Raw genomic sequence first — 26432 nt, forward strand, 5'->3', positions numbered from 1 at the left:
ATAATCGGTCGGTTCTCATCGAGGCGTTCGCAAAACGATCGGAACAAATTGCTCGACCGAGCGTGGGGATCGCTGCGTTCGCAACAAGGTAGCCCCTGAAGCAAATCAGAGAACGAAGGGGAGAGGGTGCTGGTAACGAATTGGAGAAATAAACGAAAACTGAAAGAGGCGAGAAACGGTTGAGAAACGGTAGACAAACGATGGAGAAAAGGTAAAGAAACGGCGAATAAGCGATGAAAATCGAGGGAAGAAAAGTTGCTCGTTTACTCGTAGCGGTCGATTCCCACGAGGAAGATCGTAGCCAAAAAGTCAAGTGGCGTGAAGCGAAGTTAGCCGACAAAGCACGCTGAAACGAAGAAGAAACCGAAGGAACGAACGAGCGGGCGGGCGAAGGAGTCGGGGCCCCGGTTAGCTGCACGGAAAGGATGAAGATGAAGAACGGCGGTGCGTGAAGATCTCCTGCTGTCAGTCGGTGGTCAACCGTCTCGGTGGAAGGACGTGGCGCGGAGTGCTTTCTGCCTCGCTTCATTCGCTCGATCGTGAACCGAACCACGTTACGGTTAACTCGATTCACCGTACGAACGAAGCTGGATCGGTGATATCTTGGATCGGTGATACCGTGGATCGGTGTATATCGTGGATCGGGAGAGCCACTGCTCGTGGAAAAGTGCGAACGAGATCACGATTTACGAGCGAAAGAAACCAACGATGTCCAACCGGTTATCAAACGCGACGCGGCGGTGACAACGCGGACGATGAAATTGCACCGCGTAAACACACCGAGTACCCGGAACCAACGAGTAATCGTCAAACGTAGCCCGGTTTTGCGCCGAAAATACACGTGAAATTGAACCGGTGGTTAGACCGCCACCGGGTAACGACACAACGTACCGAGGAAAGTGAAGAAAAACCGTGGGTAGCTGCCGTATTGGTCGTAACGAGCGCTTCGAGTTCGAAACCATTTAAAACTGGTCTGAAAAATGAACTGGTTTTTTATGGGTCGTGGCGTTAAAAGCTACGAGAAAAGGAACGCGTCGCGCGTATGAATATATCGGGAACTGTGCTTAACGGGACCGTTCTGGACACCGGAGGGAAAGAAAAAGAAGAAAAAAAAAAAGTAAAAGAAAAAGAAGAAGAAGAAGAAGAAGAAGAAATTGTGCTGCCCGGTGGCCTTGAATTCGCGTCGCGGTAACGCGCGAAATATAGTCAGGGCCCCCGTGTGCATACACGCTCGGTAGGTATCTGCAATTCAAACTGGGTGGAATAACAATTTCGTCTCCGGTCGCGAACGAACCTTTTGTTTTCGGATCGGTGCAACTTACGAGCGACCACCTCCTCCTCCCGGTGGAAGAAAACGAAAATAAGAGAAAAAATACCGAAAGTTCAACAATGAACGCGTTTCGAATTATTTAAGACGTCGCTCGTCCACGGTGTTCTGCATTGTCCCAAGAGGATTCTGCGCGAGGTAAGAGGAACAATACGACGAGGAAACGAGAGAAGAAAAAAATTATATATATACATATATATATATATATAGAACGCAAGGAGGAGAATCGGTGAAAGATGGCTTCTATGTGCGGTAGCACCAAGAGCTACCCGGCGATAAACACCGGCAGCTATTACAGACCAGGTGCCTACCCTTATCAGGTGAGTGGTTAAATATTCGTTGTAAGTAACGCGTGAATCGTCGCGACGAGGAATTACGCGAAACGTTATCGGGATCGTTAGAACCGTCGTCCGGATATTCGGATGCTCACGCAGTGGCTCCGTTACGGTCTGTACCGGAAATCGTTTCAACGTGCTCGCCGGCGAACGCATTAAGCCTACGAACGTGAAACGTGACTGAATATTATCGAGGGAAAACCCGTTTCGCGGCCGCGCACGCACGACACGAGTAACAATACCATGAATAATGGAGGAATCGGTCGTCTAGGCGGCTGCATCGCCAACCGAGGGAAGAAAATTCGAGCAGGGGAACGATAAGCGACCAAGTCTACGGGAAACTGACCGCGGTGCGTTACGACGAGTTTGTCGAGTTTGGAACGTCGATACCTGACAATGAGGAAAAGAATTATCTCTATGCTCGATTTTGTAGGGTTGGTAAATTAGTTTTTCGATTATACGAATTGGTATTTATTTTCCAAACTGGAAGAGTGTATATTAGAAATTTGTGTTCTGAAAAATTGATACGAGCTAGTGTAGAAGACAATGATTTCTATACACAATTTTGTGTAGTTGATAAATTACTTTCTCGATGGTACGAATTATTATCTATTTTCCAAACTGGAAGAGTGTATATTAGAAATTTTTTCGTATATTGATTTCTATGTACAGTTCTGTGTAATTGATAAATTCCGAAAGTTTAACTTACTTTCTCGATGCTATGAATTGTTATTTATTTTCCAAACTGGAAGAGTGTATATTACCAATTTGTGATCTGAGAAGTTGATACGAGCCAACGACGAAGATTGATTTCTATATACAATTTCTGTGTAGCTGATTAATTACTTCCTCGATGCTATGAATTATTATTTATTTTCCAAACTGGAAGAGTCTATATTAGAAATTTGTGTTCTGAAAAATTGATACGTCCCAATGACGGAGACAATGATTTCTATGTACAATTATGTGTAATTGATAAATCCCAAAAGTTCAACTTACTTTCTCGATGTTATGAATTGTTATTTATTTTCCAAAGTGGAAGAGTGTATATTACAAATATGTATTCTGAAAAATTGATACGAGCCAGTGTCGAAAACAATGATTTCTATACACAATTCTGTGTAGTTGATAAATTACTTTCTCGATTATTTATTTCCCAAACTGGCAGAGTGTACATTATAAATTTGTGTTCTGAAAAATTGATACGAGCCAGTGTCGAAAACAATGATTTCTATACAGAATTCTATGTAATTGATAAGTTACTTCCTCGACGCTACGAATTATTATTAATTTTCCAAACTGGAAATCTCAATTCGTATAGTAGACAAATTACTCTCTCGATACTGATTATTTACTTTTCAAAGCGAAAGGAGAGCGTGTATCGCACCAACAGCTTCTTCGATTGCTAATTCTCCTGTACGTTTCACAGAACGAAACCAACACCCATTTTCTAGACACTAGTTCGATCGTTAATTCGACCGAGCGTGCAACAGATACTAGCGAATCGGTCTCCGTTTAGCGATAAACTTGCTCGAGTCGCTTACACGCGCTATACATTTATAGTTCGTGTAGAGAAAATTCGAACAGGGAAATAACAATTATTAAATCGACCGATCGTGGAGTAGATATCAGCGAATCGGTCCGTTTAGCGATAAACTCGCTCGAACCGCTTACCGTGATGTACATCCGACTTTTCTTATTTTCGCTCTCTTCGTCGCTGAGATGTAGAAGAAGAAAATAATTTAAACAATATTTGTTCCGCGCCGAAAGATAGGCGTCTCTTTTCTTTTTTATCTCACTCGACGTATTGAATAAACGGAAGAAAAATCGGAGAATGGAACTGCGTATTAATTAATACGAATGGTACGAAGTCGTTTGGTATGAAATCAGAACCGCAAATATTTCATCGCATGCTCGCAACTATTGCTGCTGGTTCGAAACGAACACGTAACTGACAAATATGTAATTGCATGGACATTGAATCATTGCGATTCTGCCACGTCAATCGTCGACAGATAAAAATTACCAGAAGATGCATAATACGCGATTGCGTGTATTTATTTAATTCCACGAGATCGGGAGACTTCGACGCGTGGTTGAGACACTTGTGATATTGGGTTGTTCGGAAAGTCATTTTGTTTTTTTTGGTGAAAATGAAACTCGATTTTTACAGAGTATATAAACATTTTACTAAATTATATATTCTTCATTTTGGAAAACGAAATTACTTTCCGAAATATCCAATATAATTATTTAATTCCACGAGATTGAGACTTCGACGCGTAGTTGAGACACTTATGGTGATATAAAGTTCTTCGGGAAGTCATATGATTTTTTTTGTAGTCAAAATGAAATACAATTTTTTCAGAGTGCATAAACAATTTACTAAATTATACATTCTTCATTTTAGAAAACGAAATTACTTTCCGAACAATCCAATATAATTATTTAATTCTACGAAATCGAGAGACTTCGACGCGTGGTTAAGGCACTTGTGATATTAGGTTCTTCGGAAAGTCATTTTGTTTTTTTTTTAGGTGAAAATGAAACATAATTTCTTCAAAGTGTACAAACATTTTACTAAATTATATATTCTCCATTTTGGAAAACGAAATTACTTTCCGAAATATCCAATATAATTATTTAATTCCACGAGATCGAGAGACTTCAACGCGTAGTTCAGACACTTACGGTGATATAAAGTTGTTCGGGAAGTCATATGATTTTTTTTGTAGTCAAAATGAAATACAATTTTTTCAGAGTGCATAAACAATTTACTAAATTATACATTCTTCATTTTAGAAAACGAAATTACTTTCCGAACAATCCAATATAATTATTTAATTCTACGAAATCGAGAGACTTCGACGCGTGGTTAAGGCACTTGTGATATTAGGTTCTTCGGAAAGTCATTTTGTTTTTTTTTAGGTGAAAATGAAACATAATTTCTTCAAAGTGTACAAACATTTTACTAAATTATATATTCTCCATTTTGGAAAACGAAATTACTTTCCGAAATATCCAATATAATTATTTAATTCCACGAGATCGAGAGACTTCGACGCGCGGTTGAAACACTTACGGTGAAGGTTCGCTCACCGGAAAGATAAACATCGCACAAGATCGACGTACGTATCGACAACGAGAGTGACGAATAACGGGAAAGAACTGTTCCACCTCGCCTTTTCCACGAACTCGTTGAAAAGTTTCCTCGGTACCTGCTCCGTTTCGCCTTTCCCGTTATTAACGAACGAAGTTCCAACGAACAATGGCGACCCCCGAGCACCGGGAAGACAACGAAAGTGAGAAAACTGTGGAAAAACTTCCCGTCGGATAAGCGGCCGATTTATGCCGATAATGCTCGTAACGAGTGAGAACGCTTTCGGTGTCAAAGGTACGTTGAAAGAACAAAGAACAATGCGCGTGTAACAGTAATCGTTGATCTACAAAATCTGGAAACGGGGCACGTTCACGTTTCAACGTTACCGTACCGAACAAGTATTTAGTCGAAACGTTGAAAAATCTATGTTCGAGTTCAAATTTATCACACCCGCTGGGATAATTAATTCCACGTTCCAATGTTACAAACGTGGTATGAAAAATTATTATTTGCATCGTTACAAAATTTATATTTCCCTTAAAAGTTCGTTACCCCCCCAGGGACGATTAATTCAGGTTCCAAGGTTACAAACGTGGTATGAAAAATTATTATTTGCATCGTTACAAAATTTATATTTCCCTTAAAAGTTCGTTACACCCACCGGAATGATTAATTCAGGTTCTAATGTTACAAACGTGATATGAAAAATTATTATTCGACACGCTATAAAATCTATATTTCCCTTCAAAGTTTGCTACACCCACCGATATGATTAATTAGCATTCCAACGTTACAAATGTGTTCTGAAAAATGATTATTCGACACGCTATAAAATCTATATTTCCCTTCAAAGGTTGCTACACCCACCGAGACGATTAATTAGCATTCCAACGTTACAAATGTGTTCTGAAAAATTATTATTCGACTCACTGAAGAATCTATACTTCCTCTTAAAGTTTGTTACGCACACCAGGACAATTAATTAGCGTTTCAACGTTACAAACGTGCTTTGAAAAATTATTATTCGACTCGCTATAAAATCTATACTTCCTCTTAAAGTTTGTTACACCCACCAGGTCGATTAATACACGCTCCAATGTTACAAACGTGCTTTGAAAAATTATTATTCGACTCGTTACAAATTCTATATCTTCCTTCAAAATTAGTCACACCCACCAGGACGATTATTTCGTCTTCCAACGTTACAAATGTACTTTGAAAAATTATTATTCGACTCGTTACAAATTCTATATCTTCCTTGAAAATTAGTCACACCCACCAGGACGATTACTTTGCCTTCCAACATTCCAAACATACTCTAAAAAATGCCTCGTCTCTCTAAAAACTCTACACTTCCTCTCAAACTTTGTTACACCCACCAAAATAATTAATTATCGTTCCAACGTTACAAACGTGCTCTAAAAAACTATTATTCAACTCTCTAAAAACTCTACACATCCCTTCAAAGTTAGTCACACCCACCAGTACGATTACTTCGCCTTCCAACATTCCAAACATACTCTAAAAAATGCCTCGTCTCTCTAAAAACTCCACACTTCCCCTCCAAATATCTTCCACCCACGAATTTCCCCATACTCTTCTCAGTGCATCGTTAAAAAAATCCACAAACACCTACAACTACAACCAAAAAAAAGAAACACATTACTCCCAGGTACTCCTAATTCCAAAAATGTCCCATCCCATAATAAAGACGCTTTGAATACCGCTCTGGAGGGTAGCCGTAGAAAATTGCCAAGAGAATTATACAATCGTGTCCTGAGCCATGTTTCGACTCCGGATACCGCCAACTCGGTGGTCCATGGAACAAGACCCGTAGGATTTCTTTCGATAGACATAATTAAATGCGTCGCCGACCGTGGCATAAAACAATATGAAACGAACGGACCACACGTACCGAGTAGTCTCCGTCGCTGAAACCTTGGCCTTGTCTTGCACGAAAGCGTTACATAAGTTCGCCTCGCTCGGCATCGCGTGAAGATGATGATCCGCCATTCTTTGGCTTTCTTCTCTCCCCCGTCCTCGTCTCGCGACCGTCTCGAGCCGGCTTTCCTTGCCACTTCGATCCCTCGTACACTCTGCCCTATGTCTACCACCGCCTGGATTCTATGGGACCTTAAAACATGTACGCGTCCAGAGTCGGGAAGGACGTAAAAGGCAGAGAGATAGGCGTAACCACGCGCGAAAGAGAAGATATACGGTCGATCGTCGTTGAAAATCGTCCAACCATCTCCCAACGAGTCTACGATAACTGTTCGTGAAACTCCTTAAGCGTTCGTAAATAAAAACGAAACGCTCGTCATCAACGTTCGAATACATTTACAGTATGTCTAACAAGAGCTTGTACGGGAAAACTCGCAAACTATTTGGGATATTGAGTTGAAAAAAAATACACGTATTCTTCATGATATGGAGTAAGACGCTTTATTATCAATACGGTGTCCAATCGTCCTCGTTATCGATAATTAATTGACATCTCTGAAGCATACTTTCTACTAGTGTTCTTGCACAATTTTGGGACAAAGATCTCCATAAGTCGATATTTGTCAGAACAGATGCTCGACTGTGTAGATTTTCTTTCTCCTAAGCTTGAATTTTATAACAGCCCAAATATTTCGCGATCGTATTTGCATCTGGCGATTGTAAAGACCAATCAAGCACATCGACACCATTTTCATCCTTCCACTTAGTGCACAGTCGGCTTCGATGCTTCGAGGTCGTTGTCTCCTTGTAATAACCAATTTTTATTTCTCATTTACGAACACGTACGTTTCATTCGTTCGAGGAAGAAAAGAATTTTGTATTATATTTTTAACTGTAAGATCCGTATAAACGTTCGATCGAAATCGAACGAGAGCAGCCAGGTCACGTTCCACGATGTTCGATCACCGTTAGTACGCTACGCGAATAGGTGGCGAACGATAAGGCGTCGAGATAACAGCGTATTTATCGCGGGACCGTGCGATAAGGATCCGCGTCGCGGTTAACCAGATCTTTCCTAACCGAGAAATTAACTCTGTTGCGAACGTATGCGAACGAACGCACGACACCACCGTTTTAACATGAGAAACACAGTTGTTATCGCGTAACGCGCACCTTTCTTCCTCCACTTCCACGCGATACGTCAATTTCGAAGCTGTGTATTACACGCTCGCTTATTTCCACGATATTCCGTTAAAATCACAGCCTGCGAACACCGTACAATTAAAATCTGCAATGCAATTAAGGTTTACTTGCCCCTCCCCCCACCACGACCATCTCTTTTCTCCTCTCTCGTCAAGACGAAGCGTTTTCTGCGTGTCATCCCGGTCAAAGACATGCGTGCTTTACCTTGCGATGTCCGTTGACCCTAGAGGAACAGATGCTCTATTGTTTCAGAGTTCCTGTAACCTTGTATCGTCGATCAGTCCGATAATACTTAGTATTCGTGAAAGAATGCCTTTTCCCGCTTTGTGGAGGAAACACGTTGCGTTTAAACGTCGATGTTAACGCTTTGCACTCGAGAGGAGATCTTTGGTTGTCACCTAATTCGGTGTATTAGTTTCGATCTGGGGAAACTTGGTGGTTTGGAATATCAAATTGGAATTGAAATATCACGTAACAGTTTACTGTTCAACAGTACTGTTCAATGTAGTACTGTTCAATAAGTTTTATCGTAGTACTGCTGTATAGTACTGTTCAATGTAGTATGATAAAACTTCTTGAACAATACTGTTCATGTAGTACTGTTCGATGTAGTACTGTTCGATGTAGCAGTGTTCGATGTAGTACTGTTCGATGTAGTACTGTTCGATGTAGTACTGTTCGATGTAGTACTGTTCGATGTAGTACTGTTCGATGTAGTACTGTTCGATGTAGTACTGTTCGATGTAGTACTGTTCGATGTAGTACTGTTCGATGTAGTACTGTTCGATGTAGTACTGTTCGATGTAGTACTGTTCGATGCAGTACTGTTCAATAAGTTTTATCGTAGTACTCTTATATAATACTGTAATAAAACACTTTCTCGTAGAGCGTAAACAATCGTATGCGAAGTATATAAAAATGTTCCATTACGGATTAATTTTACGACTCAAAGAACTTTCTCGAGACGTCGATTTCTGGTAGCAAAAAAGCCTAGTCTGTCCCACAAGAACGTGTGATGTTGTTATTATTATTATTAGTTTATTCACGGGTTGATACCATTTAGTAAATCAAAACCCGAGCAATTTTTACTCGTAACGTGTCCGTTACTCCGAGTCCTCGTCTTGCTCTCGGGTATCCTTCCACATTCTTAACATCTAACACACCATAATTTACGAGATGTTAGTTCTTAACACTAGAACTACCAACGGTAAATCTATTTCTATTCGTGTCTTCGAAGTTAGATAGGGATAGGGCAAATTAATTCACGAATACCATTAATTGTTCCTTTCGATATCCACTAATATTGTAGGCAAAGACACGGTCAATAATAAACTAATTTTCAAAAGTAGTTCGAAACAGGTCAAACTAACCCATTCGGTACTTCTAGAGTTACCGTTCAAACATTGCCATTTAGAGATACAGGAGACCGTTAATTATTCGAATTTCGAACATTCGAACGATAGATTATACGACAGAGAATTGATCTCGTAAATAAATTAGGCAAAAGTGACGTTTAAACAGTGTACGGGGGTTGTTCGATCAAGGGAGGAGAAAGGGGAGATTTCTAACTTTCTCCTCGAGTAGGCGCCATGTTTCTGAAGGTCGTGCAAAACGACTAACGGTTTCTCGGGGATTACCCCAGTGATCGTACCAAATATGCGAGCCAAATGTGACGTCGAGTAGGCCGGTTTGCAACTGTACCGGCGATTAAACGATTTTCGAAACGGTCGATTCGACCGATTACTTCGCTCGTCGACAATTCATTTTATTTATCGATTCGTTTCTATAATATTCTTGAGAAAAACACACATATGTGACGCGAACCTAATATAAAATTAACCCTTTGCATTCGAGCTTGCGGTAGAGTACTAGGTTGCTCGATAAGTTTTATCTTTCGATAAAACTGATTGAACAGTACTGTTCAATGTAGTACTGTTCAACGTAGTACTGTGCAGTGTAGTACTATTCAATGTAGTACTGTTCAGTGTGGTACTGTTCAATGTAGTACTGTTCAATAAGTTGTATCCTAGTACTGTTGTACAATACTGTTCAATGTAGTACTGTTCAAGTTTTATCGTAGTACTGTTGTACAATACTGATCAATGTAGTACTGTTCAAGTTTTATCGTAGTACTGTTGTACAGTACTGTTCAATATAGTGTGATAAAACTTCTTGTACAATACTGTTCATGTAGTACTGTGCTATGTAGTAAAGTTCAATAAGTTTTATCGTAGTACTGTTGTCTAGTACTGTTCAATGTAGTACTGTTCAATAAGTTTTATCGTAGTACTGTTGTATAGTACTGTTCAATATAGTGTGATAAAACTTCTTGTACAATACTGTTCATGTAGTACTGTTCAATAAGTTTTATCGTAGTAGTGTTGTATAGTACTGTTCAATATAGTGTGATAAAACTTCTTGTACAATACTGTTCATGTAGTACTGTTCAATAAGTTTTATCGTAGTAGTGTTGTATAGTACTGTTCAATATAGTGTGATAAAACTTCTTGTACAATACTGTTCATGTAGTACTGTGCTATGTAGTAAAGTTCAATAAGTTTTATCGTAGTACTGTTGTCTAGTACTGTTCAATGTAGTACTGTTCAATAAGTTTTATCGTAGTACTGTTGTATAGTACTGTTCAATATAGTGTGATAAAACTTCTTGTACAATACTGTTCATGTAGTACTGTTCAATAAGTTTTATCGTAGTAGTGTTGTATAGTACTGTTCAATGTAGTATGATAAAACTTCTTGAACAATACTGTTCATGTAGTACTGTTCGATGTAGTACTGTTCAATAAGTTTTATCGTAGTATTGTTGTATAGTACTGTTCAACAAGTTTCATCGTGCTACATTGAACAGTACTGTTGAACAAGTTGCATCGTACTACATTGAGCAGTACTGTTCAACAAGTTTCATCGTACTACATTGAACAGTACTGTCCAAAAAGTTTTATCGTACTACATTGAACAGTACTGTTCAACCAGTTTCATCGTACTACATTGAACAGTACTGCCCAACAAGTTTCATCGTACTACATTGAACAGTACCGCCCAACATGTTTCATCGTACTACAAAACCGATCGAACAACCTCTCACGTTCACAATCGCTAGTTCTCAGCGTTAAACGTTCGCATCGTACACCATCGACAGTGTTACGAAATCCTCGCATCTGTTTCTAACGCAGCGTCACAGAGCCTTGAATCGCGAACGCAAAACCGTGGGATCCTCTAAACGGACTTGGTCCTTGATCGGTCCGAGCTTGGGAATCGATCGAAGGATGAATCGAGATCCGATTCGCGCGACAATGTCAGCGACCTTGAACGAGTCGTTACCAGGTACGTCCTCGAGGTATCGTTCCCCGTACAACTCGAGTAATTACAGTCCTCCCCACGAGTCATCGTACGCGAGATTCTAACCGGCGATCGACGATACCCAAGGGGGGTCCTCGACTATGATTTACCGATACGCCCGGTCCACGAAAACGATAAACACCGTCCCGAGAATAATTTACAAAACGAATCGTGGCTCATGGAGTTCGCTCACTCGCTTGCTCACGAACCACCGAGTATACAGAAGGGGGGCACGGCCGGTCGGTATCCACCGTCCCCTTTTGTCGACGCCGGGAGGGCACCGTGGAATGCGCGTCCCGGACAAATCGCTATCGGGCCCCGGCATTGCGCGAGAGTAATGACTATAATCCCTCGAATGATTTTTCATCTTTGTCAACCGAGCGCCAGCGCGTTACAATGCGAACGCAAGGAAATTGTTCCGACAGACGTCGCGGACAAGTTCCGCGTTTAAAGAAGGGGGCACGAGGAAGAGGATAGGATGAGGATGGGACGAGGGGGGGAGGAGGCACGAACGCACACGCGGCGAGCATCAATAACGCCATTATTACGAAACACGACCGCTTCGTCTTCGTTAATCTTTCGAAATGGTTTACAAAGGAACGGGCCACGGTGAGAAAATTCCGTGACTTTTTTTTTCAGTTCTTTTTTCTTTTTCTCTTTTTGCAACGATATTCGACCGCGCGTGATAAACGAAGGGAACCTGTAATGGGTACAGGGTTATCACTGATTTATCGTAGCTAGCTCGAACCGTAATGTATCGCGATTTCTCTAACCCTTTCGTTCCCGCACTCGGGTTATAGATAGAATTATGGCCGCGTTTGAGGAGTTTCTATACACTGCCAACTCGAAGGAAAAATCGTGGATATTGATATCGATGGAAACAGCGACACCGGGGTACACGTGCGTGAATTAATATCGATGATCATTTATTTCACCAGCGGGAAGAGTATATCCGCGTATCGTCGGAGATTGAAATTTATTTATCGTTCTTTGTGTAGAATTTTAGCAAACAATTCGCAATATCACGATTCTTTCGATTATTAGGGAAGTATATACTCTTCAATTGGGAAAAGATACTTCGACGACCTTGGATTTTGAGAATGATTTACCTTGAGAAGTTTTAAGGATAGAAACAATCATCGACACAGAGGTACATGTACGTGAATTAATATCGATGATCATTTATTTTCCAGCGCGAAAAGTATCTCTGCGTATCGTCAGAGATTGAAATTTATTTATCGTTCTTCGTGTAGAATTTTAGCAAACAATTCTTAATATCACGATAATTCTTTCGATTATTAGGCAAGAATATACTCTTCAGTCGAGAAAAGATACTTCGACGACCTTGGATTTTGAGAAAGATTCACCTTGAGAAGCTTCAACGATAGAAACTTCTTCCCCTCGTTCTCCATTCACCAACACTACCGTGTAATGATAAACAAACAACATTTCGTCCATAGAGTTGTTCCAACGACCTTAAACAACCGGGGAAAAATGACTTCGATTGAAATTTATTTATCGTTCGTGTAAAATTTTAGCAAACAATTCTTAATATCACCACTGTTTCTACTGTTATGTAAGTATATACTCTTCAGTCGAAAAAAGATACTTCAACGACCTTGGAATTTGAGAAAGATTCACCTTGAGAAGTTTCAACGATAGAAACTTTTTCCCCTCGTTCTCCATTCACCAAAACAACCGTATAATGATAAACAAACAACATTTCGTCGATAGAGTTGTCCCAACGACCTAAAGCAACCAGGGAAAAATGACCTTGAAAGATAATATCCGCTGCTCCCTCCAGAGGGACAAATAACTTCCTCCAGGACTCGTAGAGCATCGAAGGTGTTATTATCGTTCGGTCTGAGCAGAAGATCGGGAAGAGAAACGAACGAGAAAATCGACGAGAGTTTCCCACAAGCTTAACCTAACACGTTCAGAGTCGACTGTTGCCCTTCCACGTATCCTTTTCCCTTAAGAATGTACCTACTCGAATCCCGTTTAGCGCTCGGGGACCTTCGAAGATTCTCGAGGAAACTTATACACAGGCGCACAGATAGACGTACACACGACGAAGGAGGAGGGGGGAACGTTAACAAAGACCGTGATTAAAGCCGTGATAACAATGCTGTCGTTCATCTCCTCGTTCTCCCCCTCGTTCCGGCCGTTACCTCGAACGTGTTCCAACGTTACGTTGTTTACCAGAGGTTCCTGCCGCCTTCGCACCGTCATCGTCGCCGGTTCTTCCTCGTTGGTCGTTCCTCCGTGTCCGTTCTTCCCGATTTTTTTTTTCTTCTCTTCCCTCTCTCTTTTTCTTAGGAAGCTCTTCCACCTTTTCCTCTGGTCGGGTCTACCACGACGATTCGGTACACGGGGCACCAACGACACTAAATCCAAGCTGGCACTGACCTAGCTGGCGGCTAGGACCACCAGAGGTGGACCGTTCCACGAGTTCTCCAGCTCGTCGGTTAGGTACTGTTATTTCGCTGGCATACTTCGGCTGGAATACCAAATGAATCCGGCCGGGCGAATGATACGCGGAGCACACCTGAGGACGAACGGTGATGCATCGAGAATTCCATCTAGAGCTAGAATAAACGTGGATCAGTCAAGGTTGAACGCGGACGGTTCATCGGCCGAATTCCTACCGAGTGCCTCGTTGAAATTTCAAACTGGTTTTCGGTACCGATTCGACCACAATCCGTTTTCAACGTTCGAGTTTATCGAGAACTGGAGCAACACCTGCTCCGTTCGGAACATTGTCGCTGAACTTGACACGCGACGCGAATTGAAAATCTTACGCGATACTGACGTTGTTCTCAACCTTGCACTAGCTTGTTCGAGAAGTTTTCTTGGGTTTTCTACTGGGAAAAAAAATAGTATGACAGTTTGAGATCCTACTGTTGTTCTCAATCTTGGACTAGTTTGTTCGAGAAGTTTTCTTGGGTTTTCCATTGGGGAAAAAAATACTATGACACTTCGACTTTGAATAATTGTGAATACACGAATGAGTCGATAGATCTACGTGAAACTTTACACGTGTTCACCGAACAATAGATCGCGAATAAAAAATGTTATGAGATCCTACCATCGTTCTCAATTTTTCACTAGCTTGTTCGAGAAGTTTTCTTGGTTTTTCCATTGGAAAAAAAATAGTATGACACTTCGACATCCTATCGTCGTTCTCAATCTTGCACTGACTTGTTTGAGAAGTTTTCTTGGGTTTTCCATTGGGAAAAAAAATAGTATGACAGTTTGAGATCCTACTGTCGTTCTCATTCTTGTACTAGCTCGTTCGAGAAGTTTTCTCGTTCGAAAAGTTTTGTCGGATTTTCCATTGGGAAAAAAAATACTATGACACTTCGAGATCTTATCGTCGTTCTCAATCTTGCATTAGTTCGTTCGAGAAGTTTTCTCGATTTTTCCATTGGGAAAAAGAATACTGTGACACTTCAATTTTGAGCAATTGTGAATTTATGAACGATAAATCTACTTGAAACTTCACGCGTGTTCATCGGTCACGTGTGTTCTTGCGCAAATCAATCTCTACGTGCCAGAACGTGTACTTAGATCCAGTGTTGATTTTTATATACATAAATCTAGATCTGCATATAGATTAAAGAATCCGATTGATCACATAATTACTGACTCTAACAGTCTTTATAATCGTATAAATTTTTTCTGTGGATTCAATTGCTACATTTTATACAAAGAGCTTTGATCCGTTTATAAATAAATAAATAACAATAATATCAAAATTTCTCAAGTTTTCTTCTTAGATATTCTACCCTGAACACTATTCTTTAAAAGACAATTGCGTAAAATAATTCATCAATGCTATTCCATTTCGTATAACGTACAGTTGTACACGTCCCTTCTTCGTTTAAATTAAGTTTAATTTCAATACATTTGATACAAAGGGCTTCGGTCCGTTTACAAATAAATAATAACAATACCTTAACGCGGAATAAAATTGTGCAACGATTGCACGGTGTTAAGATTGTACTGTTATTCATCGTACAGAACGATAAAGAAAACAGAGGGATGCATCGGCGGTGTAATAAAAGAAGAACACGATATAGATATAATCTGTCGGAGGTGGCTTCTCCCGGCGCGAAGTGTGATTTTTTTTTGTAATTCTTCTTTAATTATTTCGATCTCACGGAATTATATTCCCGTCTTTAAATATGTTCACGTCCCGTAGGGTTCGTGCATTTTTACTGTTCCAGGTCCGTTATGTTATTTACCGTAGATGATTGCATCGAGCGTGTATAAAGCAAAATGTATGTCCGCGATTGCCACAAATAGCCAGTTGACACACATTCCGAACTGTTAGGTATAATACTGTTACTGTAACAGTTTGATTCGAGCCATCCACCGAGGCGAATTATCACAGATTGGTCGTATCGCGTTATCCTTTATTCCGTATTGCATACGTCACCGAAAAAAAAAATTATTTTTATTTATCCCGCAGCGAAAAGAATTTCGTACATGATCGAGCGGATTCTTCTTTCAACGAGTATCGAAGTTTTCGATCCGTTTCTCACCCACCCTGTAACCTACCAATCTTAAATATTAAGGAAAGTGGAAAATAGTATCGTTTCTGCGCGTAAAAATATTTGATCGTCAGCTCATTGTGTTCTTTCAGATCGTGCCAGACATTTTAAGATCAGAGTGATTTATTTACTTCTGAATAATTAAATCTGAAATTTCTTTTTGCAATTTGGAATGAAATGGCCAAATGGGACAAATCAGAGTGACTTATTTACTTCTGAATAATTAAATCTGAAATTTTTGTTTGCAATTTGGGATGAAATGGCCAAATGGGACAAATCAGAGTGACTTATTTACTTCTGAATAATTCAATCTTAAATTTCTTTTCGCAATTTGGGATGAAATGGCCAAATGGGACAAATCAGAGTGGCTTATTTACTTTTAAATAATTAAATTTAAAATTTCTTTTTGCAATTTGGGATGAAATGGCCAAATGGGACAAATCGGAGTGATTTATTTACTCCTGAATAATTAAATCTTAAATTTCTTTTTGCAATTTGGGATGAAATAGTCAGTCAAATATCAAAAGAGATTCCAGATAATCTGTCAGAAGAAAACAAAGCTAACCAAACCATCACGTGTAATTTATTGCTTTAATGGCATAATAAAGAAGGGTTTTTTGATCGTTTGATCACTGGAGATGACAAATGGGTCCTTTATGATAATCAAAAATACAAAAGGCAGTGGTTCTCTCCAAATGAAACCCCACAAAATACTTCTGAGGCAGGTTTACGCTCCAAAAAGGCGCTTTTGTGCATTTTTGGTGAAGTATTCGTGGAATTGTTCATTTTGAAGTGCTGAAACCTGGAAAAACAATTAATCTTGAACAAAACTCGAGTAAATCAATCTTTAATTAAAAAGTGTCTAGTAGTTATCAAAAAAAAAGCGTTATTCCGCAACACGATAATGCAAGACCACACTGTGCAAGATGAACCTTGTAAAAAATTAATAAATTGGAGTGGAGGGTACTGACTCATCTACCATACTTACTCGATTATGCACTATCGAATTTTCATTTATTTCGATCGCTATAACACTTTCTAAGTGTCAAGAAAATTTGATAATTTGAACGATATCCAAAATACCATCTCGAGATATTTTGCACAAAAATTGATTGATCTTTATCGATCAGGCATTGAAAATTTAGTCTCTAGATGGCAAAAAGTTGTCAATAACGAAAGTGATTACATAATCGATCAGAACTAAAAACTCGTTAAAAATTTAACGTAATAAAAAGACGTTACTTTCCCCCTAATAACACCTAACCCGAAACACGCGAATTCTAGGTCGCATGGGTAAGCGGATTACAAAATGGCGTTAAACGGAACACCCGCGTCGTTAAATCCTCTCGTGTTCGTAACTGTGCGTGTACACTGTCTATCAAAAGTTTTCGATAGCTAGTTTCCCGTATTTTGTAAACAAACTACACCGTGGACAAAATTCGATCAATTTTACGAAGAAGAACTTTCGAAACAACGAGTACACGTAGAAGCAAATTGCCAAAACCTAATTTGTTAACGAGGTATTTATACTCGATCTTGGCTTTTCAAGGCTCGTGTCTTTTAATAGACAACTGTGGCCAGAAAAGGCATTTTTCGAACACCTTTTACGGTGGATCGTGAAACCTTGTTGAGAATCGGAACGATACTTACGGGGATTGTGAGACAGAAAAGAATATCGTTGGTCGGAGCGAGTACAAACTGTAAAAGTGTCGTGAAAATGAGGGGATAGTAACGAAACAAAACGTTGGTGTTTGAAAATGGACCTACTTGCGTTAATTACGTTCTACGAAGACAGTAACGTTCGATCTATGAGTCACGCGAACCTAAACACCAACAGGGTACTCGACCTGTAGAAACAAATTAACAATTTAGTCACGGTTCTATCTCTCAGCGAATCAAAGGTTAATTGATCCTTGGTCTCGATTTCTTTTTTTCTTTCCAACTTGCCTGCGGGTTCAATTATCCAATTATTTATACACGCGTAGAAAAGAGAGTGATCATGAGAATATCCGAAGAACGGTACTCGAGTGAGCAAAATGCTATAACGATGTTCGAAGACGGATCTATTTGTGTTAATTCTACGACACAGGAATGTCGAATCCATGAATCACCTGTGTGTACCTTGTACTAATTGAATAATTATATACCATTAAGTAGGCTATAAATTTTAAACTATGTATACCCAAACTTTAGAGAGTGTTCAATCTCTAGAAACGAATTAACAATTTGAACAGGGCTCTATCTGTCGACGAAGGAGTGTGAGCAAAATGCTATAATGGTGAAAACAGATCTACTTGTGTTAATTCTACGACAGAGGAACGTATTAAATAATTATATATCATTAATTACACTATAAATTTTAAATTATGTATACCAAAACTCTAGAGAATGCTCGATCTCTAGAAACGAATTAACAATTTGAACACGGCTCTATCTCTCGACGAAGGAGTGTCAGCAAAATGCTATAATTGTGAAAACAGATCTACTTATGTTAATTCTACGACAGAGAAACGTATTAAATAATTATATACCATTAATTACACTATAAATTTTAACCCATGTATACCCAAACTCTAAAAAGTGCTCTATCTGTAGAGACGAATTAACAATTTGAACACGACTCTATCTCCCAACGAAGTAGTATGAGCAAAACGCTACAATGATGAAAACAGATCTACTTGTGTTAATTCTACGACACAAGAATCTCGAATCTATGAATCACCCGTGCGTACCTTGTACTAATTGAATAATTATATACCATTAACCACGCTATAAATTTTAATCCATGTACACCCAAACTCTAGAGACTGCTCGATCTCTAGAAACGAATTAACAATTTGAACACGGCTCTATCTCCCGACGAATCAAAGGTTAATTGATCCTTGGTCTCGATTTGTTTCTTTTTACATCTTGCCTCCAGATTTAATTACCCGACTATTTATACACGCGTAAAGAAAAAGAAAAAGAAGGAACGGTCGCTGGAATATCTGGAAGATGGTATGCAAAGGGTGTGCGCGAAATGCTTACCAATTTTCCAAGCGAATCGCCGCGAAACGCGCGCGAGTGACCTCGAATGCTGAAACTGGCATCGATCGTTACGCAGGTATGCGGTCACGATCTTGATCTTCGTGCACACGCGATGCCCGATCGTCCATTCACGCTCGATCTTAGGCGAATACTTATCGTACTAGTTCTCAGCTAAGCTGCGAGCTATTTTCGTTCGGTTGGTACGCGCGCGCAGTATGCAACGAAAGGTAAAACAACATCGCGGTAAACGAACCAAAAGGACAGAAACTGGACGAACGAGAGGCCCGTGAACCACGAGGTTACACCCGTGAAGAAACGGAGAAAAGAATTCGACGAGTAACGCGGAGAATTAAACCGATAAGACACCGGGCCTTTGATAAAGCGACGTCGAACAAATTGCCGATAATAAAACGCGCGTTTGGGCGATAAACACTCGACGTTGATCGCCAGTCGACTGAAGCACAAACACACAGAGGTGAAACTTTGGAAATTGTTTTTTTTAGAGAAAATAGAATTTTCGAATCGATGGAAAAAGAAACTCCAAGTTTGCACGATTAACGTAAGATTGGTAATCCAGTGGGAGCATTTACGGTGTATCGGAACAGGAAGAAATAGCAAATGGTATTAACCGGAATGAACGAGTCGGTCGCGAGGACGTTCGAGAGATATTAGCCATCTTTAATTACAAGCTCTTAGCGGCTACGAAGCTCCAATAATATTGGTATCGTTGGTTCACGAGCCGGCTACGGGTATAATTAGATTTCTTCGTTAATGAGGCGAGAGGCGCATCGAAATAGAAACGCGGAGCCAACCGGTGACCTTCCTTTTTGTCTAGCGACCACCGCCATAATGGCGGACAGTTAGGTTCAACGGACCCGGATTATGAGTCTGTGACTCTGCATATATGTATCTGGCCGGTGCACACCGTTCCCAAAGTCACGTTCCACGGTGCCGATTATCTACGTAAAATAAAACTTAATTATATTTATGACAGCTCGATCGGAGATTACGATGATTACGACATCGAAGCCTGCGCTAACAATGAGACGTTTATAACGAAGCCTTCGGGGTATCTGGCATTCGAATAGCCGTTTCCTGTTGTGTGCATACACGCGTACCTAGCTTTCGCGTATTTAGAAGTCGCTTCGGGATCCGTATCAGGTTACTAAAAAGTTCTCAGCAACGCGTGGAATAACGTAATATCTATGATTACGCTGTTTGCCTCTCTATTACGCTTGTTTATTTTTACGTCTAATGAGCGCCATTCAAATTACCCGCTACCGTGCTACCAGAAGAAAGCATTCGTGCGTGAAAGCATGTAAAAAGTAATCGGTGAGGGATCGTAATCGCACTTTGCGAGCAGCGATGTAACGACGAGGAAAATTTTCTTTTGGAAAATATTGGAGATATTTGAAACATTTTTTATTTAATGATTCAATTGCGCGGTAAATTTCTTTGAGTGCGATTTTGGCAATATTTTTAAAAATTGATCGAAAAGATTACCTTATTAATGAAGAATCGTTCATACCTTATGCACAGCGATGTAACAACGAGGAAAATTTTAACGAAAATTTTCTTTTGGGAAATATTGGAGATACTTGAGAAATTTGTTATTTAATGATTCAATTACGCCGTAAATTTCTTCAGGGGTGCAATTTTGGCAATATTTTTAAAAATTGATAAAAAAAATGATCTTATTAATGAAGGATTGTTCATATTTTACTCGCAGCGATGTAACGATGAGGAAAATTTTAACGAAAATTTTCTTTTAGAAAATATTGAAGATATTTTATTTAATATTGAGAAATTTTATTTAACGATTCCTTTGCGCGGTAAATTTCTACAGGGGCGCAACTGTGGCAATATTTAAAAAAATTTATCAAAAGGTAAAATTTTAACGAAAATTTTCTTTTGGAAAATATTGACTGTATTCGAGAAATTTTATTTAACGATTCCTTTGCACGGTAAATTTCTTCAGGGGCGCGATTTTGACAATATTTTTAAAAATTTATCAAAAAAGTGACCTCTAAATTTCTTCAGAGGCGCGATTTTGGCAATATTTTTAAAAATTGATTAGAAAAGTGACCTTTGTTTCATTTCTCGATTCGATAAACACGATCTAAGTAGAAATAGTTAGCTTTGCAATGGTAACGTTTCTTTGCTGAGAAAGACGTCGATTTAGTATTCATAGCACCGCGAGTATAACTGTATCGAGTTTGGTTTAACGCTAGTGCATTCTTCGAATCTTTTCCCAATCATCTTGCACTCGTGGTATATTGTCTTTTTTAAAAATTAAAATTATTAGAATACATTCGATTCTGGATACTCGTATAGTTTCTCCGATCTTCTCTTTGTACTATAAAACTAAAGATACGAGTTCCATGCATTCCGGACATTTTTGAAGACTGCAAGTGTGCAATTCAACAAAAACTTTTCAAAGTTACGTTCTCGCTACGTATTGGTGGCATTGCCTACATTTTATTTACTTTTCAAAACTTTAACGAATCTTATTTTATTCAGTTAAAGAAGTTCCATCATCATAGAACTCTAATTTAAAAAGAATTAATAGGTTGTTCAGTAAATTTTGACGTTCGATAAAACTTATTGAACAACTTATTATATCGTAAAAAATTCTAAAGTAAAAAAAGTTTTAAAGTATAAAATATAATACTACATTATATGTAGTAAAAACTTCCAACGTAAGAACTATTTGTTACAAAAATATTCCAGGGGAAATTCTAATATAAAAAGTATTATATCGTAAAAAATTCTAGAGTAAAGAAAATTTAAAAATATAAAATATGTAGTAAAAACATTTCAACGTAAATATAATGTTATAAAAATATTCCATGAGAGAAATTCTAATATAAAAAGAATTATATCGTAAAAAATTCTAGAGTAAAGAAACTTTTAAAATATAAAATATACAGTAAAAAAATTCCAACGTAAATATGCTAAAAAATATTCCATGAGAAATTCTAATATAAAAAGAATTATATCGTAAAAATTCTAGAGTAAAGAAACTTTTAAAATATAAAATATACAGTAAAAAAATTCCAACGTAAATATAAGGCTATAAAAATATTCCATGAAAAATTCCAAAGTAAAAAAAATGTTATCGCAAAAGAACTCTATATTAAAAAAGTGTTAATAACCATTTCCAATTCCCCGCAAGAACGTAATCGGAATTTTACCTCTCGCGTTGTACTCCTATACGCGCAATTTTTTATCTTTCACGGTGCAATAAATATCGTTATTATTATCGAAGCTGCCGACGGATACCCGTCGTGCAGATTTCCGGGTGCTCCGCGGTTGGAAACCCGGTACCTAAACGGCGGGGTCCTGAGAGACCCAGAAGGTCAATCCGGCGTGGTACATCACGACCCTCCGCGGCCGTAGCGCCTTCCGCCTCGTGGTAAATCATGAAGAGGCGGAGATCCCCGCACGGTTTCTCCGGTTCGCTTAGAGGAGTCGGTAACTCAAACTAAAACGGTTACAAGCGAATATGGTCGTGCCACGGTTAGCGCGATCGCATTATACGGGCCGCATCCTATATATCCTTCGCGTTCCATCAGACCCGGGACACCGAGGTCAAGAGGAATTCACGTAACCGACGCCTTAATACTGGACGTTGCTCTCCATTACGTAACGATTACGTTAGCAGCCTCGGTTAACGGTTCGTGAACCCTGAAAACGTTGAACTCGACGCCTAGTAGCGTCCAGACCACTTCGATACGGATAGTTTCTCTCACGAAATTACCAAAGAAGATTCTTACATTCCAAACAAGTTAGAAATTCGATTCGAAAGTGTCGCGAGAAACAACGTCGCGTTTCAACGATCGTTCACCGAACCACTGACAAATGAAGCACCGTAACAGAAATGACGAGGGCAAGAGCGCGTGCGCGCGTGCGCGTACAAGAGTTCACTTTCTTCCTCAATGAAATCAAGACTCACGACATTCTGAAAGGCGAAACAGAATGAAACGCGCACAAAAACACGATACACGCGCACGCGCGCCCCGCTCGGGAACCTCGATGACAATACACGTGTTTCTCACAGCGGTGGAAAATTTAACCGCGAACGAACGCATACTGTACCGAGTGTTCGGTAAAGTTCGATTAAAATTTCAAGGGTAATTTCAAGGGTATTCTCGTCGAAAGGACGTGAAAAATATCTGTAGTACACGTGGATTCGAGTATCGTTAACTTCTAAGAAGAGTTTACAATTTTTAGTCTGTAACGTGCGGAAGACTTTCTCGCGTATCTGTGACTTATCGAGTGAGTCAAGTTGTACAAAGCGAATACGAGCTATTATCGTGTAAGTGTACTTTACAGTAGACAACTGATGTCAATCGGCAACAGTAACGGAAGAACTACTTTGTCGGTTTAGTATTACGATTATTTTTGGTTGTAGATTTTTTAAACAATGATTGCATCGGTATGAACGTCTTATAACTCCAAATTATATTGGACGTTTAATTATACGAGCTAGTATCGTGTAAGTGTACTTTACAGTAGACAACTGATGTCAATCGGCAACAGTAACGGAAGAACTACTTTGTCGGTTTAGTATTACGATTATTTTTGGTTGTAGATTTTTTAAACAATGATTGCATCGGTATGAACGTCTTATAACTCCAAATTATATTGGACGTTTAATTATACAAGCTAGTATCGTGTAATTGTACTTTACACATTTCATTGATATAAAAGTCTTAAAACTCCAAATTATACTGGACGTTCAATTACAGTTTATTATAGTTATTATAGTTACGTTTAATTACAGATACTTGTATCCGTGTTTATTCGGACTTTTCTCGATTCACTTTAATGAACAATGCTCCTGAAATTTGACCAGAATTTTCCAGGACACCCTGTATAAACACACACACCCAAAGACGCGTTAACCTCTTCGAAATCCTTCGACGTTGAACGCCCGATACTATGCTCGCTGGAAGCACGTAGATGCAAATTTAAAATCGTTCCCAGCGTTCGAGAATCAAACGCGTACTTCCGGTCTCCTCTTTCGGCGGAGTGGTTTCCGGTCGGGCAGCCTTTCTGGGTTTACAATTATATAGATAAACAAAGGAATGACTATTTAGTCGGTTCAATGAAACACGTTGTTATAACGTCTAGATCCTTCTTGGGTCGTCTCCGGGAAATTAACCAACGGTTGCCTAAGAACCAAATGAGAATTATGAGTTCGGAGAAAAAAAAACGAAAGCAAGAAACTATAATATCGAGCCAACGAGAAGATAAGAAATTTAAGAGAACGAACGAAACTTACGAGTAAATAATGCAAATGTTTCATCGAAGAACAGAAAGAAGATACATTTACCGTATCGACAAACGTAGCCTTTGACACTTTGATTATCGCGCGACGTTATCGATAATTGTCGGTAGGAACGCGAAAGAAATCAGAAAAATTGAAATATACACTTTTTCTATTTATTCCATTTACTCCGAAAGATAATTCGAATTACATCGAGAACTATAGAATCACCGAGAGCTTCTCGGTTCGTGTTTCATAAAATGTGTTCCGGCACTCGACGTGTTAATAATTGTGCATTAACTCGGAATGTACGCGGAACTCTTCGCTAATTGAACGTCGAGAAAGAAATTCCGAAATAGAGAAAAAAAAGGAAAGAAAAAAAAAACGAATAATAATCGTCCAACTGCGAAATAATGAACAATAATGATACGCAAGTTGTTCGGGGAAGATAACGCTCTTGTAAAATCGCGAGTTCACCGACTCTGCGAAGTTAAACGAAGCCTGGACATAATAACTAAGTGGTTGCGATCGAACCCGGTAAAAATGAGAAGGTTCTCGAGGGTGTCTTCTCGAAGAAGTCTCCGGGCGTGGATATTATCTCCTCGACCGTTCCAAGTTCTTCATGGTTCGAGGGTGATGATTACATGGCTGGGATGAGGGGGATGGGATTACAGAAACGGTGGGGGGAGAATTGTTGCTGGACATACGGGCTAACAACGGTTACAGCAATTACACGCGCGTCGAAGAGATCGCAATCTCTCGCGAGGAAGAAGATCCTTAAATGTTCCGAAACCTCGGATCTCAAACTTAACACGATCGTTGCGTGTACACGGTGTTTAAATCGCCTCGTACTACCGGGTTTCGATCAAAATACACTCGCTACGCTACCGAGTACACTTATCGTTGAGTCTAGAAACTCCGTTTCAACTCGCGATTGCGTGGAATTGTAAAATTAGAACCAATAGCTTCTCATAGCATTCTATGATTAGTAAGTAATTCTCGAGGCTCAAAATTAACACGATTATTGCGTGACCAAAGTGTTTAAATTGTCTCGTACTTGATTGCGTAGAATTCTAAATTTACAACCATTGCTTGTACATATTACAGTAGCTTCCTATTTAAGTATATAATCAGTAAATAATTCTCAAGTCTCAAACTTAACACGATCGTTGCGTGACCAAGGTGTTTAAATGGTCTCGTAATGCTGTAATTGCGTAGAATTGTAACTTTACAACCAATAGCTTCTCATAGCATTCTATGATTAGTAAGTAATTCTCGATGCTCAAAATTAACACGATTGTTGCGTGACCAAAGTGTTTAAATTGTGTCGTACTACTGCAATTGCGTAGAATTGTAAATTTACAACCAATAGCTTCTCATAGCATTCTATAATTAGTAAATAATTCTCCAAGCTCAAACTTAACACGATTATTGCGTGACCAAGGTGTTTAAATTGTCTCATACTACCGCGATTGCGTGGAATTTTAAATTTACAACCAATAGCTTCTTATTTAACTCTATAATTAGTAAATAATTCTCCAAGCTCAAACTTAACACGATTATTGCGTGACCAAAGTGTTTAAATTATTTCGTACTACTGTAACTGCATAGAATTGTAAATTTACAACCAATAACTTCTCATAGCATTCTATAATTAGTAAATAATTCTCGAGTCTCAAACTTAACACAATCGTTACGTGTCCACAGTATTTAAAGTGTCTCATACTACCACGTCTCAATGCAATACACTCGCTACGCTACCAAGTATACTTATCGTTGCGTCTAAAAACTCCGTTCCAACTCGCGTGGAATTGTAAATTTACAACCAACAGCTTCTTATTTCATTCTACAATTAGTAAATACTTCTCCAGTCTCAAATTTAACGCGATCGTTGCGAGTCCACGGAATTTAAACCGACCTGGGCAGCCACGTCCCAATAGAACCTACTCGCTACCAACTCTGCGTATCGTTGTGTCTGAAAATACCATTCCAAGACGTTAATTCGTAATCGTGCAACAATCACGAAAAGTCTGTGCTTCCTTCCGTCCATTCTAACCCGAAGGACGGAAGATGCTGGATTGCATACTAACCGTGTTACCTCGACCACCCACTCTGTTAGCTGATTTCCAAGAGAAATTAACATTGCTTGACTTTAAGACCGTGACTCGGCAACGTAATTAATTTCTGCTTCCAGAAATATACATCGATACGATCGACCGACAAAACGAGTATCATTCTCAACCGCATTTAACATTCTCGGTCAGAGTACTCGTCGCCGCGCATCGAAGTCACCAGTGCACCGATATCGCGTTCGC

General features: G+C 39.3%; 1 protein-coding gene across 3 annotated transcripts in view; it reads left to right on the plus strand.

Moving 5' to 3' along the window:
• The first annotated feature begins 489 nt into the window (after window positions 1-489).
• LOC143151219 (uncharacterized) overlaps window positions 490-26432 on the plus strand; it is a 59711-nt gene continuing 33768 nt past the window's right edge. For 2 of the 3 annotated variants that reach the window (XM_076320136.1, XM_076320153.1), the window contains exon 1: window positions 490-1647. In XM_076320136.1, coding sequence (XP_076176251.1) covers window positions 1564-1647 — 84 coding nt within the window. In that variant the 5' untranslated portion in view covers window positions 490-1563. The remainder of the gene's footprint in view (window positions 1648-26432) is intronic. The other variant, XM_076320147.1, reaches the window with a different exon arrangement.

Source organism: Ptiloglossa arizonensis, chromosome 1, assembly GCF_051014685.1.
Source record: "Ptiloglossa arizonensis isolate GNS036 chromosome 1, iyPtiAriz1_principal, whole genome shotgun sequence".
Taxonomy (NCBI): Eukaryota; Metazoa; Arthropoda; class Insecta; order Hymenoptera; family Colletidae; genus Ptiloglossa; species Ptiloglossa arizonensis.